The following is a 16,000-nucleotide window of genomic DNA, read 5'->3' as shown; positions in this document are numbered from 1 at the left end:
CAGAGAGCTTTAAATTTTTTTCTTAATTTTTATTCATTTTTTGAGGGAGAGACAGAGCATGAGTGGGGAAGGAGCAGAGAAAGAGGGAAACACAGAATCTGAAGCAGGTTCCAGGCTCTGAGCTGTCAGCACAGAGCCTGATGCGGGCTTCAAACCCATGAACCATGGAGATTATGACCTAAGCTGAAGTTGGATGCCTAACCAGCTGAGCCACCCAGGCACCCCAGGATTAGAGAGCTTTAAGTAAAGCATATTCATTATAGAAAACTGAGAAAATACAGAAAGGAACCAAAAACAAAAAGAAAAATCACCACTAATTCTCTAACCCAGAGAATATTCATAGTAAAATACAGATTTCTTTTGCTTTGTAATTGGGATCGTTCTATGTATAAATTTGTTAGGGAATACATTTTAAGGTACTTGTTGAACATCATCTTTCTGAAATATTTAAAATGAATTTTGAATTTTGTTAATTTTGTTTGAATTTAAAAATATTTAGCTGTACTGCTTTCTTTTCTTTGAGGAGACCCTGAAAGCCTATTTCACTCATGAGGCTGCATTTTCTAGGTAACAAGCTAAATTAAATTCTCCTTTCATGTAATTAAGTAGCATAAGATTATATAACAGATACATCACTGTATTTGAAAGGAATAAATAAGATGCTTGTGAATATGTTGTAGGAGGACACTTTATTTGGTAAGATTGGCTTGTTTCATAAAGGAGTGTTAGTCTAGATTCACACTGTTCAGTATTGTAGCCATTACATGTGGCTAAAAACTTTAAAGGTAAAAATGAAGTTTTCCAGTTGCACTAGTTACATCTCAGCCACATAAGGATAGTAGCTAGTTACCATGGTGATTTAGATGCTTTCACTTAAGAAAATAGTTTAAAGAAATGAGATGAAAAGTTTTAGGAAGAGGAATGTAATACGTCACTTAGAAAATTTAAATGATCTGTCTTAGGAAATGAGGAATATTAGATGAGGCTATTTCAGAAAACAAAACCGGGAGCAATAGGAAGAGTGTTCTATTTAAGTGCTACTATTTATGTCAGGTGGTGGGTTAGTCAACTTCCATATATTACATAATACCAATCTTGAGTGAGGTTACTGTTGAAGAAACTGAGGACCAGCGAGGTTAAGTTGCTCAATTAACACCACACAGCTTAAAAAAAAAAAAAAAAAAAGTCTGGGTATGTGACCCCAAAGGGTTATCCCATACTAGATGGAATCTTCAGAGGTAGAATTTGCCTTGATCTTCCAAGAACATAGATTTCCAGAGATAATTAAGATGACTCTTTAAATCGTTAATTCTATCATTCTATCACTGTATTGGCAATATCAACATATCAGCTCCAGCTGAGCCTACCATCTTTAAGACTAAGAATTGATCCCTCTATGAGGAAGGTTGTTAAATATGTTCTAAACTTCTGTGGATTAATAATACCAATGGAAAGAGTGAATTGGGAAAATGGAAGTGTGAGTAACATTTGCTGTAGTGAACTGATCCTCATCCCTGCCTCCCATTTTCATTCCAGCTTGGATTCTTTATGAGGCTTTCAGTTAAAACTGCTGTAAGGCTATTTTTCCTGTATTATGGACCAAAATATGCTTAATGTAAAGGAGTGGAGCAAGTGAAGTGAAAGAGAACATTGGGCAAATTAAAGAAGTTACACTCTTGTTTAAAGGGATGGCCCTTACTGGTATTCAGCCTTGTGTTGCCTTGTGTAGCCTTAATGTTATCGGTCCCAGAACTGTACCTCATGTGATAAATTAACAAATGTATGTTTATTCATACACTAGACATTTATTCATACATTACAGTTTTATTTTTGTGTACAAAGTTGTTTAACAATCACTGAATTTCTAGGCCAGGTTCAGGTAACTGAAGAGCCTTTATAACTAATTTATATTGTCTAGATCCAAGGTATGCTGCAAACATGGTCTGGAGCAAAATGGGAAATAACATCTTTCTAAAGACAGGCTTAGAAATTCTAGTCCAGTAAGTTAAGATGTTTCCTTTTTCTGGTAGCAGGGCTGACTCATACCTATAAGAAAACATTGAGACAATTCTCTAGAAAAGACAGTTGTATCAAATGGTACAATATCTATTAATCCCAGAAGTCTTAAGATAAAACTAGTTTAGGTAAAGATTAAGGTAATTCGGTTATTCTCTTTGATGTCATTAGTCTTTAAAACCATACTTTTGGGTTTTTTGACCCTTTATCCACTTTACCTTTGAAGGCGCATATAGCTTATATTGCTAGATATGAATTCATCAGAAAATAACTGCAATATTTGGCTTATAGCTAGCCATTTTGTGATGGAATTTTTCTTTAATGAGCTCTCATGCTTGGCAGAGTAATGTTTGCAGCTTTGTAGCTGGCATTCAATAAACAAATTAAGGTTACGAACCTATATACCCAAGAGGTATAGTGGCATCAATTTCTAGAACTGTTTTCAAATTCTTGAGAAGTAGTCATTTATATATTTTTGAAGTTTTTCAATGATTATGAGGAAAAAAAAGAATCCTACCTGGCTGCTAGGCCACCATTCACAGGTATAGCCAAGAAAACAGGGTACAGACCACCAAAAACAAGACCAACCAGTCCACCCCGTGTTATGGTACAGGTTTCACAATTCAAATCACCTAGGAAATAAATCAGTTCTAAAATGGTCATGATAGTCAAGCAAACATGATTTTTTTTTTTAATGTTTTTTTCAATGTTTATTTATTTTTGGGACAGAGAGAGACAGAGCATGAACGGGGGAGGGGCAGAGAGAGAGGGAGACACAGAATCGGAAACATGCTCCAGGCTCCGAGCCATCAGCCCAGAGCCTGACGCGGGGCTCGAACTCACGGACCGCGAGATCGTGACCTGGCTGAAGTCGGACGCTTAACCGACTGCGCCACCCAGGCGCCCCATGGCAAACATGATTTTAAAAATGCAAGCTTATCTTAAATGTGTCACAAAGAACTCAATTTTCAGGCAGCAAATACAAATCTACAAGGCATATTAGAAGGTATAATGTGTATGGATAACCTAAAATGGCCATGAATAACGAAACCATCTTAGGAAAAATACTCTAATTTGTTTTGAACTTGAATATAATAATCTCAGTTTGCACTGCTTCTGCTTTCTGCACTTGTATTGGCAAACCTGAGGTAATCTGTCTTCAGGAAACTTGTAACTCATTTTTAAAAAATGATTTTTACTTCATTTTCTGTTTTTATATTATATAGCGTGACTATTTTCATAAAATTCTTTATTCATTTCCAAATTAGTATAAGCTATTTTAAAAACAGAAAGCTAAATTAATAACTTTAAGTTTTAGTCTGTTCGGTTCACTGGGTGATAGGTTTCCCTAGATCTTAAAGATTCTTTCCACAGTGATCATGGGGATTCATGCAAAATATTCATCCAGTTTAAACCATTTTGGAACACTTAAGAGAATTTAAGTGGACTATCTCCCTTCCATCTGACCATCACCTGCAGTAATAATATTTTTATTTGAAATCAGTCAAAAAATTTTCATGATTAGCCATACAGGCATACCTTGTTTTATTGTGCTTCATTTTATCATGCTTTGCAGGTAATGCATTTTTTTTTTTTTAATTGAAGGTTTGTGGCAACTCTGTTTTGCGTAAGTCTGTAGGCACCATTTTCCCAGCAGCATTTGCCCACTTCATGTCTCTGTGTCATATTTTGGTAATTCTCATAACATTTCACACTTTTTCATTATTGTTACATTTGTTATGGTGAATGGTGATCTGTAACCAGTGATTACCACTTGTTCAAAGCTTAAATGACAGCAATATTTTTAAGGTACATGCATTGGTTTTTTTAGACATAATGCTATTGTACACTTTAAACAGACTATAGCATATTGTAAACATAACTTTTATATGCACTGGGAAACCAAAAAATTCTCTGGACTTTGCTAAAACATTCACTTTATTGCAGTAGTCTGGCTAACCTGCAATATCTCCAAGGTATGCTTATACTGAAAGCACTCAGCACATACGGTAAACAATCAAAAGGAAATGAAGTCTCCATATATTTGTAATTCTTGTATATACATTTAGTGCATTGGGAGATTTAATCTATAAAGGGTCTTATTCCCTTCAGTTTTTCCCCCCCTTTTTTCCTCTATACAATTTTTTTGAAAACTAAGGCAGCGGGGTGCCTGGGTGGCTCAGTCGGTTAAGTGTCTGACTTCGGCTCAGGTCATGATCTCACGGTCTGTGAGTTCGAGCCCCACGTCGGGCTCTGTGCTGACAGCTAAGAGCCTGGAGCCTGTTTCAGATTCTGTGTCTCCCTCTCTCTCTGACCCTACCCCATTCATGCTCTGTCTCTCTCTCTCAAAAATAAATAAACGTTAAAGAAAAAAGAAAACTAAGGAAGCATTTAAAAAAAAAAATTACACATATTTCTTTAAGTATTGTGGGAAAGAACTTAGCTAAAGAAAACTATAACTGCTATGAGTGTGCATTTCACTTGCATAGAAGACTAACTTGTTATATGAACTGCCACTTTATACAGGCTAGCAAGTTTCAGTCTTATCCATGCACCGACTAAGATATATCATATTAACCTGGTGTTAATATTTAAGGATTAATGTAAAGTGCAAATAATATATACCAAAGCAAACTCTGGTGATAGTGAAATCGAATTTACCTGTATTCAAAGGTAGATTTACAAAACCTTTGTAAGATGCATGCGCAGTCAAAAATGGGATCACTGCCATTGGTAAGCCAGCAGCTATACGAGCCTGTGTCACGTTTAAGATGCGTCGAAAAAGACTATTTGCTATTAGACCACAGAGAGCAGCATTAAGTCCGATATAAACTGATCCATGTTCAAATAGATTCCTGAATGGTGAGAAAAAAAGAGTAACTTTTTTTGTGTGTGCTGTCCAACAATTCTGGTGTAAACACGACAGAATTATAGGAGTAACAGGATACCACATTTATCCCTTAGAGTTCTGTAAAACAAAAACCTTTTAGAATAATGTTTTTTTTTTTAATTTTTTTTTCCACGTTTATTTATTTTTGGGACAGAGAGAGACAGAGCATGAACGGGGGAGGGGCAGAGAGAGAGGGAGACACAGAATCGGAAACAGGCTCCAGGCTCCGAGCCATCAGCCCAGAGCCCGACGCGGGTCTCGAACTCACGGACCGCGAGATCTTGACCTGGCTGAAGTCGGACGCTTAACCGACTGCGCCACCCAGGCGCCCCTAGAATAATGTTTTATGTATAGATTTTTATTCTAAGGTCTTTTGAATTTGTTCAACAATTAAGGATAGAGTGATACATTTAGATCTTGCTGAATGGACTTTGTGATTTTGCATGAGACAGTATAGAAATTTCCCACAACAATGTAACCGGGAAGAGCTTCTGAAGGGTCTTGTGAATGCCTCTTCTTTGGGCTCCCACAATATCCAATACTTAACTCTAGCACAACAGATGATAAGGTGGATCTATCTTACAAACACTTCTATGTCAGGCTTCCCCACCAGTCTTCAAGTAAATAACTTGAAGATAATGGATACAAAGATATATTTGTCTTGTTTTCAGTAGCACCTGACACCTAAAAGGCATTCATTAAGGTGAAATTAATAGGTTTCCTTGCACTTTACCCTGAAGGATTAGAATCAGGATAGGGAGGTGGAAGAGTACTAATATTTAAGGGATATCCTATGCTAGGTACTTTAGAACAACCCACTGAAATAAAGAAGAAATTGATGTTTTGAGTTAGTAAGAGGTAGAATTGGTTTTTAGCCAAGGTATGTATGAATTTTAAAATGCATGTTCCATGCTTTCTTTAGTTTTGGAAAAAAATAATACCTAAACGTATTGCTGGATACTGAAAGTACTCCAGACTCTTTAGCCTACCACTTTTCTACCACCTGCCTTGCCATCTACAACACAGGCATCAAACTCTAAAAATTTCTCATTATTTATTTAGCCAGACGACCCACACAATGCCCCCTAATTTCTGTGGTTAACACTCATCTTAAAAAGTTTTTCTAGGAATTCCTAATTGAGCTTCCTACATTGTATAAGGCATTACTTTTCTTACCTGTCACTCTGCAATCATAATGGTGCTTGTCATTCAATCACTGAGTACCTACTACACGCAGCAGACTTGATGCTGGAGACAAAAAATTATCTATCTTCTACCTTCAGTGTTTTCATAGTTTATTATTGGAGGATGAAAGACATGTGAGCATGAGATAAAACAAGTCTATTGAAATCGTAATGGAAGTATAAGAGAGAGGCAGTTTAGAAACTTAGGGTACACAAGATATATTTAAAAAGTGAGGAGAGCCTAGAGAACCTTCCAAACAATAACAGAAAACCCATGAAAGTGAAAGACCTACGTATTTTTGTATTTTTGAATAGCAAAGTTTATGGCCTCCCAAATTTTAATTTCTTATGGTTTAGAGTCACATTTTTTAGTTAGTAATTCAGTACAAAACAGTTACTATCTAGCAGCTCCTTTGCAAGTCAGTTTTCCAAGAAAGTGCCTATATTACTAGAAACTCATGACTGTTTGGCAAGACACACACAAAACAACTAGACAACATGAATGAAACACATGAAATAGAAGATCACAATTAAGTGGCAATGAAATATATGGTACATAAAATTATTTTGTAGATCAGAAAGTGAAGTTTTTGATATTAAAGTTTCATACACCTCAGGACTTTTCAAATACCTATTAAACATATCTAATGATAATGCAAGACCAGGTGAGGATTCAAACTTAAGAGAACAAGGATAAGAAAATAGGAATGGGAAAAATATGAAATAAGTCAAAGATAAGGAGACACTCATCTGCCCTGTTCAGGTGCCAATGCCTGAGAGCAATTTTTACTTCCAAATTAAAGCTTACTTACTATGCAGTTCCAGCTTACTTCCCCACTGTTTCTGCATTCTTATTTGGTGAAAGTCCCAGTGAGATAGCCTGCTTTTTTCAAAGCTGCCACCACCTATTATGTCAGTCTTTCTGGCTCTCTACCTTACTGAGCTGGAAACATGGACACAGGCCCTTTATTGCTTGAAAAGTTCTGTTACCTCCCTCAGGAAAACAACAAAAGGACGTACAATGTGTGTGTGTGTGTGTGTGTGTGTGTGTGTGTGTGTGTGTGTGTGTGTGTGGTGGGGGAAGAGCTGTAGGATATACAGCTTATGAATCTCACCAAGTTCTTATTGCTGCCCTTGGTCTATAGGTTCTCTCTTGTTGGGCTAAGTAGCAGCAAGACTGGAATTTACTCCAAAATGTATTTCAAATCCACCTTTTTCATGTCCAATGACCCCACCCCTGCCATCACCACCTACCAACATTACTATACCAGTTTTCTTACTGGTCTTAAATTTCTCTCCTACCTTAAATCTAGTTCCCCAAAGCAACTGGAATGTTTAGAAATGTTACCTGGATCACATCATTCCCTGCTTAGAACTCTTCCTTTTCCTTCAATCTTATGCCCACTTCCCTGTTTTTCAGTAACACTGATTCCTCAGGTATGATCAACATTTTGCCACCTTGTGGCCTAGGCATATGCCATCCACTCTGCCTGAGATACTGTGTCTCTCTCCTCCCTAGGCTGGCTCGCCTTCATGCTTTTTGGTCTCATAATTTCTCTTTAAATGGAACCTATTCAGAGAGGTCTTCCTGCTATAGAAATGCACTATTCAGTGCTGTCTTCAGAGATACTCTGTTTCCTATATAGCCTTTTTCTATTTAATAATATAGATCTTTAAGCCATGATCTCATTTCTCTGGCATTTCTTGTCATGTGTGTCACATGGCACTCTCTTGGACTGTAAAACATAGTTCTAGAAATAAACTGACAAGACAATTTAAAAGCCATCTTAAAGGTCTATTATTTAGATGAGTCTATAAATGTTCACATCTGACTATACTCTTACCTAAATGGAAAAACTGAGCACTATCATATAATTAGATATGTCCAAAGGCATGAATTCTAGCCTTAACTTCAAGCAAAATAGTTAACCTCTCCTGGTCTTGGGTTTTCTCAGTAAGGCAAGAAAAAGAACTCAGTTTCCTTCTGACATTTTATGTTTATATTCAAATCAAATAAATGTGAGATAATGAACGAATGACGAAAATCCACCTGGTAAAAGATATTTTTAAATTAAATTTAAATTAAATTACCTTTCTGCTTCTGGGAGGTGGTTAATTTTTCTGGTTATGATATTGAAAATTAAGTCTTCCTTGACAGTATCATCTGGTTCATGATTTTTCATCTTGAGCCTTAAAAAATTAAAATATTTCTCAATAATATGTATCTATAGAAAAACAACAAAAAGGCTTATAAAAAGCTTTATAAATACCATAAATATTTAATTAAAAAATTAGCTATAACTTGAATTCATAATCTGAAAAATCAATGCATACACACCATACCAAAAAATATATTCTAAGTGAAATAGAATCAGAACATGAAGAGCAACCCATAAAGCTTCTAGGAAATACAGAATAGCTTTATAATCCTTAAAATATTTCTGAATTTGTAAACAGCACTAAACATAACACCTAAAGCTAACATTAAGCCAATATTAACTGATTAAAATTAAGAACTTGGGTTGATCAATAGCTACTATAAAGATAAGCCAGTCTGGGAGAAAATGTCTGCAATATAACTGACAGAAGAGCAGTTAGTACCCAGAATATGTAAAGAAGTGCATATATCAAGAAAAAGGCAAGCAACCCAATAGAAAAGTTGACACAAGGTTTGAACAGGTACTTTCACAAAGAGGGAAGCAAACAGCCAATAAATATGAAAATATGTTTAACCTCATTATAAAAAATTAAAACCACCATGAGATATCAGTCTGTACCTGGGTTGGCTAAATTAAAACCTCACAATTTCAATTACTGGCAAAAATGCTGGGTAACTGGAACTCTCATGTGCCACTGGTCAAAGTGTACACAACCACTTTAGAATAAAGAATTTGGTATTTTTTAGTAGGTAGAAGAAACATATAATCAATTTCACTTTCAGGTATACCCTAAAGTAGAAATCTGCACACTTTCTCTAAAGGGCCAGCTAGTAATGTAGAGTAGGGGGATGGTGAACTATGAGTATTAGCCTGAAGATTTAGCTCATTAAACAAGATTTCAAGGTAGCAGAGTTCAAAGCAAAAGTTCAGAAATAACAGCAAAATACAACACAGTTTTATGAAATTAGATTTTTGTTATACATTTGCTATGAGATTAATTTACAACACCAATTTCTTGCTGGGTACCTGTTAGATATAAGACCTCATTTGGAACATGTTGAGTGAAATGAAATTTCATATCCCTAGATTTAAAATTAATAAGTACAATGTAGACTTAGAAATTTACATCTAGTTTCCTGGACACTAACTTTTTGAGGGTCTTGGTTATAGTACCATGACAGACACCATCTCTGACCTACAGGAACTTTGAATAATTCTGTTTATGTGCTGGAGGCGCACGTGTGTTGTGTGGATCGATATAGAAATTCAGTAAAAACAGAGAAATTTGGGGTGCCTGGCTGGCTCAGACGGTTAAGCCACCGACTTCAGCTCGGGTCGTGATCTCGCTGTTCCTGAGTTCAAGACCCCTCTGCGCTGACACCGCAGAGCCTGGAGCCTGTTTCAGATTCTGTCTCCCCCCTCTCTGCCCCTCCCCCGCTCACGCTCTGTCTCTCCTTCTAAAATAGATATTATAAAAAAAAATCTAAAAAATGTACTGAGAAAGTGTACGATGTATATAGTTCTGAAATAAATTGTTTCCTTAGAAAGTCCAGCCTGCTGCTGGACTAGTTTTCTATTTTATGCTCTGCATATTGACGAGGTTCCGAGTTCTGTGAACTAGCTTTTTCTAACATGTGGCTATTAAAAGTCTTCCTTAATTCAAAAAAGTTCTGCCATAGCAGCCTGCAGTAGGCCTTTGTATCTGCGTTACTAACAATAAATCCAGGGGTGCCTGGCTGCTCAGTCCGAAGAGCATGCGACTCTTGATCTCGGGGGTCCTCAGTTCAAAGAGCATGCGACTCTGTTGATTTCGGGGGTCGTGAGTTTGAGCTCCACTTTGGGTGTAAAGATTACTTTCAAAAAATTTTTTAATAAAATAAAAACAAAAACATAATGAATCCAAGTCCAAAACAATGTCACCTTTAAATCCTACAAACATTTTTAAAAGCTTTTGCTTTAGCTATCTCACAGCCCTCAGGATAGCTCTTAGATAGGCAAAGGGCCAAGTGGGGCCTCTGAAAATTAAGTTAGGCCAGGGTCACCCTGGCTATTAGCAGTAAAGCCAGGATTAAATTCAAACGCAGACTTTTTTTTTTTTTTTCCTATTAGCTTAATTTAAATATAAGGTCTTTTCTTCTAGGATGTAAAGTGAAGAGACGGTAGGCGTCGTCTCCCCTCCTCCCTCTTCCGACCCAGTCAGTGGATCTCATTCCCGTGCTGCAGGTGAGCGGCACGTCACCGCGCTGTACCTCTCTTGGTACCCGAGCATTTACTGCACCCTTTCCCCAGAATGCCATTACCTTATGCTCTGCTCACAACCCTCCTCGGCACGCTGGGGTTCACGCCAACCTTTGCTCAACTAGCCTGAACGCAGCCATCTTTGGCTGACACGTGACTTGGGTCAGGCAGGCGCCGGGTCGCGGGCCCTGATTGGGCTTCCAGCACAGAGGTTGCCTGCAGTAGAAACTTCCTGCTGGGGGAGTTCAGCCGACGGAAGTGGTGGGCCGCTGAGTGAGGAGTGGGTTTTCGGGAGCGCAGAGGGTGCTTGTTAACAACCTATCCCCCGCCTTCCAGGACAGAGTCTGTGGAAATTGTGCAATTTCGGTATCAGAGTGACCGTAATGCTTCTCCTTTCACTGAAAACCTACCTTGGACACATTACTTCAGTTCCTGGCCAATAGAGCCAACCTCATGTGTTGAGATAGGGTATATAGAAAACTGCACAGCCCTTGGCATGCTATAGGTAGTTAAAAGAAGCTGAGATTTCTTGGCTCCATCGGTTTTTTTATTCTCCCTTGAATCTTAAGTTCCCGTGCTACGTTGTGATCTGGTTAAATGTTCCACCACATTCTGAACACCTCAAGAGCAAGCGAGAGTTGTTGTTTTTTTTTTTTTTTTTTTTTTTTTTTTTTTTTTTTCTGAGGATCTCTGGTGCCCTGCTGAGGACTGCTTATTAAAAAAAAAAGGTTGGGTGAATTATGGTGAAAGAAAAACTAGAGAGAGAGCTAGTGGCTTCGTAAGTCAGAACAATTGAGAACCAAAGTCTTGGACCAAGCCTCTGAAGACCTCTCAGTTCTCATCTCCATTGGTTCTTTTCTCATCTATAAAACAGGAGGGGAAATACTCTCCTTGATTATTTTGTAAAGTTGTGAGGATCCTATAAAAGTGCTTGCCAAGGTTGCTTTGGAAATGACTGAGCTTTATCAAGGAGAAAGAGGTATTCAAAATAAAGAGGGAAAATTTCATTGGCGAGGTGAGGAGAAGAGTGCCCAAAACTCCTTTGGCTGGGAGGAATTTATCCAATGTCAAATCGTCGCTGGTCAATAAACCAGAAAATTAAAACAGGTCCTCAGATTCCAAGCCAAAAAGCCAGTATACTCCTCACCTGGAAAGTTTCCTAGGTAAAAGTCAGAGACAGTTTGAGAAAACCAGCTTAAGATGCTAACCGTAACGTCTGTTCGCACGCGTGAGTGCGTGCGCAAGTGACTACTTTGTCTCCATTCTATACTCATTCAAATTTAATTTTTAACGGTTTTAAGCTAATTTTAAAATCTATAAATATTCGTGCTGTACAGTATCTGCAGCATGCCATTCTGAAGTAATAAAAGCAATTTAGTAATTGAGATTTTATTTAAAAAATCAGTTCTTCACAAGAAGAAACGTCCATTTCATCTAAATTCTCAAATTATTAGCTTAAATTGTTTACTATATTTTCTTATTAGCCTTTAAGTCTGTAGAACGGGTAGTGAGATCACATTTCTCTTGATATCTGTCATTTGTGTCTGTCTTCTCTTTTTTTGAGTGTCTGGTCAATCTGGCTAATGGTTGGTTTGATCTTCTCAAGTAACCGGATTGTTTTTTCTTTTTTAAATTCCATTGTGGTTTTTTTTTTGTTGTTGTTGTTTTGTCTTCAATTTGATTGTTTTGTACTTTGATCTATATTATTTGTTTTCTTCTTCCTACCTGGGATTTAGTTGCTCCTCTATAATTTTTTTTTTAATTTATTTATTTATTTTGAGGAGCAGGGGAGGGACAGAGGGACAGAGAATCCCAAGCAGGCTCACACCAGCAGCACAGAACCTGTAATGGGGCTCCAACCCACTAACATGATATCATGACCTGAGCTGAAATCAAGAATCGGGGGCTTATCTCCAAATTCTTTAGGAAGGAGCTGAGGCCATTTGAAGTGAGATCTTTCTCCCACCCCCAACATATGTGTTTAGTGCTATGAATTTCCCTCCAAGTACTGCTTTAACTGTATCCCACATATTTTGAAATGGTTATCATTTTAATTTGGTTCAAAACACTTTCTTTTTTTAATTTTTTTAAATGTTTATTTATTTTTGAGAGAGAGACAGAGAGAGTGTGAGTGGGGAGGGGAAGACAGAGAAGGAGACACCGAATCTGAAGCAGGCTCCAGGCTCTGAGCGTCAGCACAGAGCCCGATGTGGGGCTCGAACTCAAGAACTGAACCATGAGATCATGACCTGAGCCAAAGTTGGATGCTTAAACGACTGAGTCAGCCAGGAGCCCCTGGTTCAAAACACTTTCTAATTTCTCTTTGCTTTTTTTCTTTGATCCATCAGCTATTTAGAAGTATGTTTATTAGTTTTCTAATAGTTCCAATTCCCCATGTACCTTTCTGTTAATATTTCTAATTCAATTCCATTATGGTCACAGAATATACTTTGTATGATTTGGATCCTTTAAAATTTATTGATATTTATAGCCCAGATTCTGGTCCATGTTGATAAATGTTCCATGTTTGATTGAAAATAATGTATATGCTGCTGTTGTTGTGCCAAGTGTTCTAAGACATCAGTTATCACAAATTGGTTGATAGCATTGTTTAAGACTTTTTATCCTTTCTGAATTGCTACCAACTTGTTCTATCAGTCACTGAGAGGTTAATGAAATCTCCAACTATTATGGAAATTTTCCTATTGTTCCTTTCAATTCTATCAGTTCTTGCTTCATGTGTTTTGAAGTTCCATATTATATGAATAAATATTTAGGATAAATTGATCCCTGTATAACTATGAAATTACCTTCTTAATAATTGGTAATATCTTTTGCTTTGTAATTCACTTTGTTTAATATTAATATAGCTACTACAGTAACTTTTTGAAATTAGTATAAATATGACATAGCTTTCCCTATCCTTTTGCTTTTTAACCTACTTGTGTCTTTGTACTTAATGCAGGCTTTATAGGCAGGAGATAATTGGATTTTTAAAATCTAAATTGACAATTTCTGACTTTTAATGAAGGGGGGTGGTTAGGCCATTTGTATTTAATATGATTTTTATATCCCAGGGTTTAAAATATATCACCTTGAAATCTGTTTTCTATTTCTTCCATCTGTTCTATGTCCCCCTTTTCTTTCTGCTTTTGTTTGTTTGTTTTGACTACTTGAATATTTTTATTACATTCTATTCATTTACTGGCCTATTACCTACAGTTCTTTTTAAAAATTGCAATGATTGCTTTAGCATGTATAGTACTGTATACACCTGTTTTAGTTTCCTCAGGCTATTGTAAGAAAGTACCAGAAACTGGGCAGCTTACAACAACAAATTTATTTGCTCACTGTTTTGGAGGCTAGAAATCTGAAATCAATGTATTGGCAGGGTTGGTTCCTACTGGAGGTGTTGAAGGACAATTTGTTCCATGCTTCTCTCCTAGCTTCTGGTGTTTGCTGGCAAACCTTGATGTCTCTGGTCAATGCATTGCTCCAATTTCTTCTGTATTCACATGGCATCTATCCCTGTGTCTTTGTGCTTTCACAGGGTCTTTTTCCCTCTGTGTGTGCCTATGTACCCAAATTTCTCTAGTCTAATGAAAATGCTAGTCATTCATTAAGGGCCCACCCTAATCCAATATACCTCATCTTAACTTGATTACATCTGCAAAGACCCTGTTTCCAAATAAGGATGCATTCACAGGTACTGAGGATTAGAACTTGCAAATATATTTTGGAGGGACACAATTAAACCTGCAACATCTTTAACTTATCACAACCTATCTTCAAGTAATATTATACCATTTTATGTATGATAAAAGAATGTTACAACAGTATACTTTTCTTTATTTCTTCTTGGTCTTTTCATTATTATCATACATTTACTTCTAAGTATGTTATAAACAACACAATACATGGTTATTTTTTGTTTATTTCAATGGTCATTTGTCTTTGAAAGCATTTTTTTTAATGTTTATTTGTTTTTGAGAGAGAGCGAGCGAGCACACACATAAGCTGGGGAGGGGGTGGCACACAAGCCAGGGGTGGGTGGTGCAGAGAGGGAGACACAGAATCCAAAGCAGGTTTCAGGCTCTGAACTGTCAGCATAGAGCCCAATGCGGGGCTCGAACTCACAAGCCATGAGATCATGACCTGAACTGAAGTTGAAGGCTCTACGGACTGAGCCACCCAGGTTTCCCTGAAACACTTTTAAAACTAAGAAAATTTACCTTTATCCACATATTTTCCATCTGTAGTACTCTTCATTCTTTTTATTTATTTTTATTTATTTATTTTATTTTATTTTTATTCATTTATTTAGCCTTTTAATTTTATTTTTTATTATAAAATATGTAAATGTTTGAAAACAAAAATTGGGAATTACTATTGGTAATTAGTTGCACATATAGTAATAATTAATTGGAAGCAAAATATTACATTTCAAAGTATGATATTCAAATTATGATAAGCATATCCTTATCAAAACTGTTAATTTATTTTTTTTTATTTTTATTTAGATTCCAGTTAACATGTAGTGTAATATTGGATTCAGGAGTAGAATTTAGTGATTCATCACTTACATATAACACCCAATGCTCAACACAACAAGAGCCCTCCTTAATACCCCTTCATTCTTTTTATAGATATTCCATTTGGTATCATTTTCTTTCTACTGTCATTTCTTAGAATGCAAATCTTCTGGTAGTGGATTCTCTCACATTTTTCCAACTCCAAAAAGTATTTAACCTTAGTTTTAAAATTGTGGTAAAAAACACATAACATCAAATTTACCATGTTAACCATTTAAAAATGTTTGGTTCAGTAATGTTAAGTATATTCAGTGTTATGCAACAGATCTCTATATTTTTTCTTTTTTTTTTAGGTTTTTTAATGTTTTTATTTTATTTTTGAGAGAGAGAGACAGAGTGTGAGTGGGGGAGAGGCAGAGAGAGAGAGGGAGACACAGAATGTAAAGCTGGCTCCAGGCTCTGAGCTGTCAGCACAGAGCCTGACGCAAGGCTCGAACCCACGAACTGTGAGACCATGACCTGAGCTGAAGTCAGATGCTTAACTGACTGAGCCACCCAGGAGCCCCTATAATTTTTTCTCTACTGAAGTTCTATACCCACTTAATACTAATTACTCCTCTCCACTCCTCTCAGCCTTTGGTAAACACCTTTCTACTTTCTGTTTCTTTGGATTTAGCTACTTTAGATACTTCATATAAGTGGAATCATACTTTATTTGTTTTTTGTGACTGGCTTATTTTATTTGGTAAATTTCCATCCATTCTGCAGCATGTTACAGGATTTACTGCTTTTTAAAGAATGCATAATATTATGGAGCACCTGGGTGGCTCAATCAGTTAAGCATCTGACTTTGGTTCAGGTCACGATCTCACAGTTCTGTGAGTTTGAGCCCTGCATCTGATGAGCTGAAGCCCCACCTTGGGTGTGCCCCACTTCTCTCTCTCTCTCTCTCTCTCTCTCTCTCTCTCTCTCTCTCTCTCT

The 16,000-nt window shown here is 36.8% G+C and overlaps 1 protein-coding gene and 1 long non-coding RNA gene across 2 annotated transcripts in view; one reads left to right on the top strand and one right to left on the bottom strand.

Annotated features, from left to right (window-relative positions):
• The first annotated feature begins 134 nt into the window (after window positions 1-134).
• LOC121039362 (uncharacterized) overlaps window positions 135-16,000 on the top strand; it is a 19,086-nt gene continuing 3,220 nt past the window's right edge. The window contains exons 1-2 of the long non-coding RNA XR_005794727.1: window positions 135-567; window positions 10,390-10,472. This is a non-coding gene — a long non-coding RNA (uncharacterized LOC121039362). The remainder of the gene's footprint in view (window positions 568-10,389; window positions 10,473-16,000) is intronic.
• TMEM126A (transmembrane protein 126A) lies at window positions 1,768-10,678 on the bottom strand. Its single transcript, XM_040489508.1, has 5 exons — window positions 10,550-10,678; window positions 8,182-8,280; window positions 4,678-4,871; window positions 2,534-2,648; window positions 1,768-2,046 (listed from the first exon to the last, which is right to left on the bottom strand). Exons 2-5 carry the CDS (start codon window positions 8,271-8,273, stop codon window positions 1,854-1,856), a joined length of 594 nt encoding a protein of 197 aa, XP_040345442.1. The 5' UTR covers window positions 8,274-8,280; window positions 10,550-10,678; the 3' UTR covers window positions 1,768-1,853.

This window comes from Herpailurus yagouaroundi, unplaced genomic scaffold (assembly GCF_014898765.1).
Source record: "Herpailurus yagouaroundi ecotype Mexico unplaced genomic scaffold, PumYag 180, whole genome shotgun sequence".
Taxonomy (NCBI): Eukaryota; Metazoa; Chordata; class Mammalia; order Carnivora; family Felidae; genus Herpailurus; species Herpailurus yagouaroundi.
This window is presented reverse-complemented; position numbering and strand designations above follow the sequence as displayed.

Bases quoted from the DNA above. Each gene is read 5' to 3' on its own strand.
- TMEM126A (XM_040489508.1), bottom strand. From the start codon at position 8,273: ATGAAAAATCATGAACCAGATGATACTGTCAAGGAAGACTTAATTTTC. The intron at 4,872-8,181 runs GTAATTTAATTT...CTCACCATTCAG, and splicing joins CACCTCCCAGAAGCAGAAAG to GAATCTATTTGAACATGGAT. The intron at 2,649-4,677 runs GTAAATTCGATT...TTTATTTCCTAG, and splicing joins AAATCTACCTTTGAATACAG to GTGATTTGAATTGTGAAACC.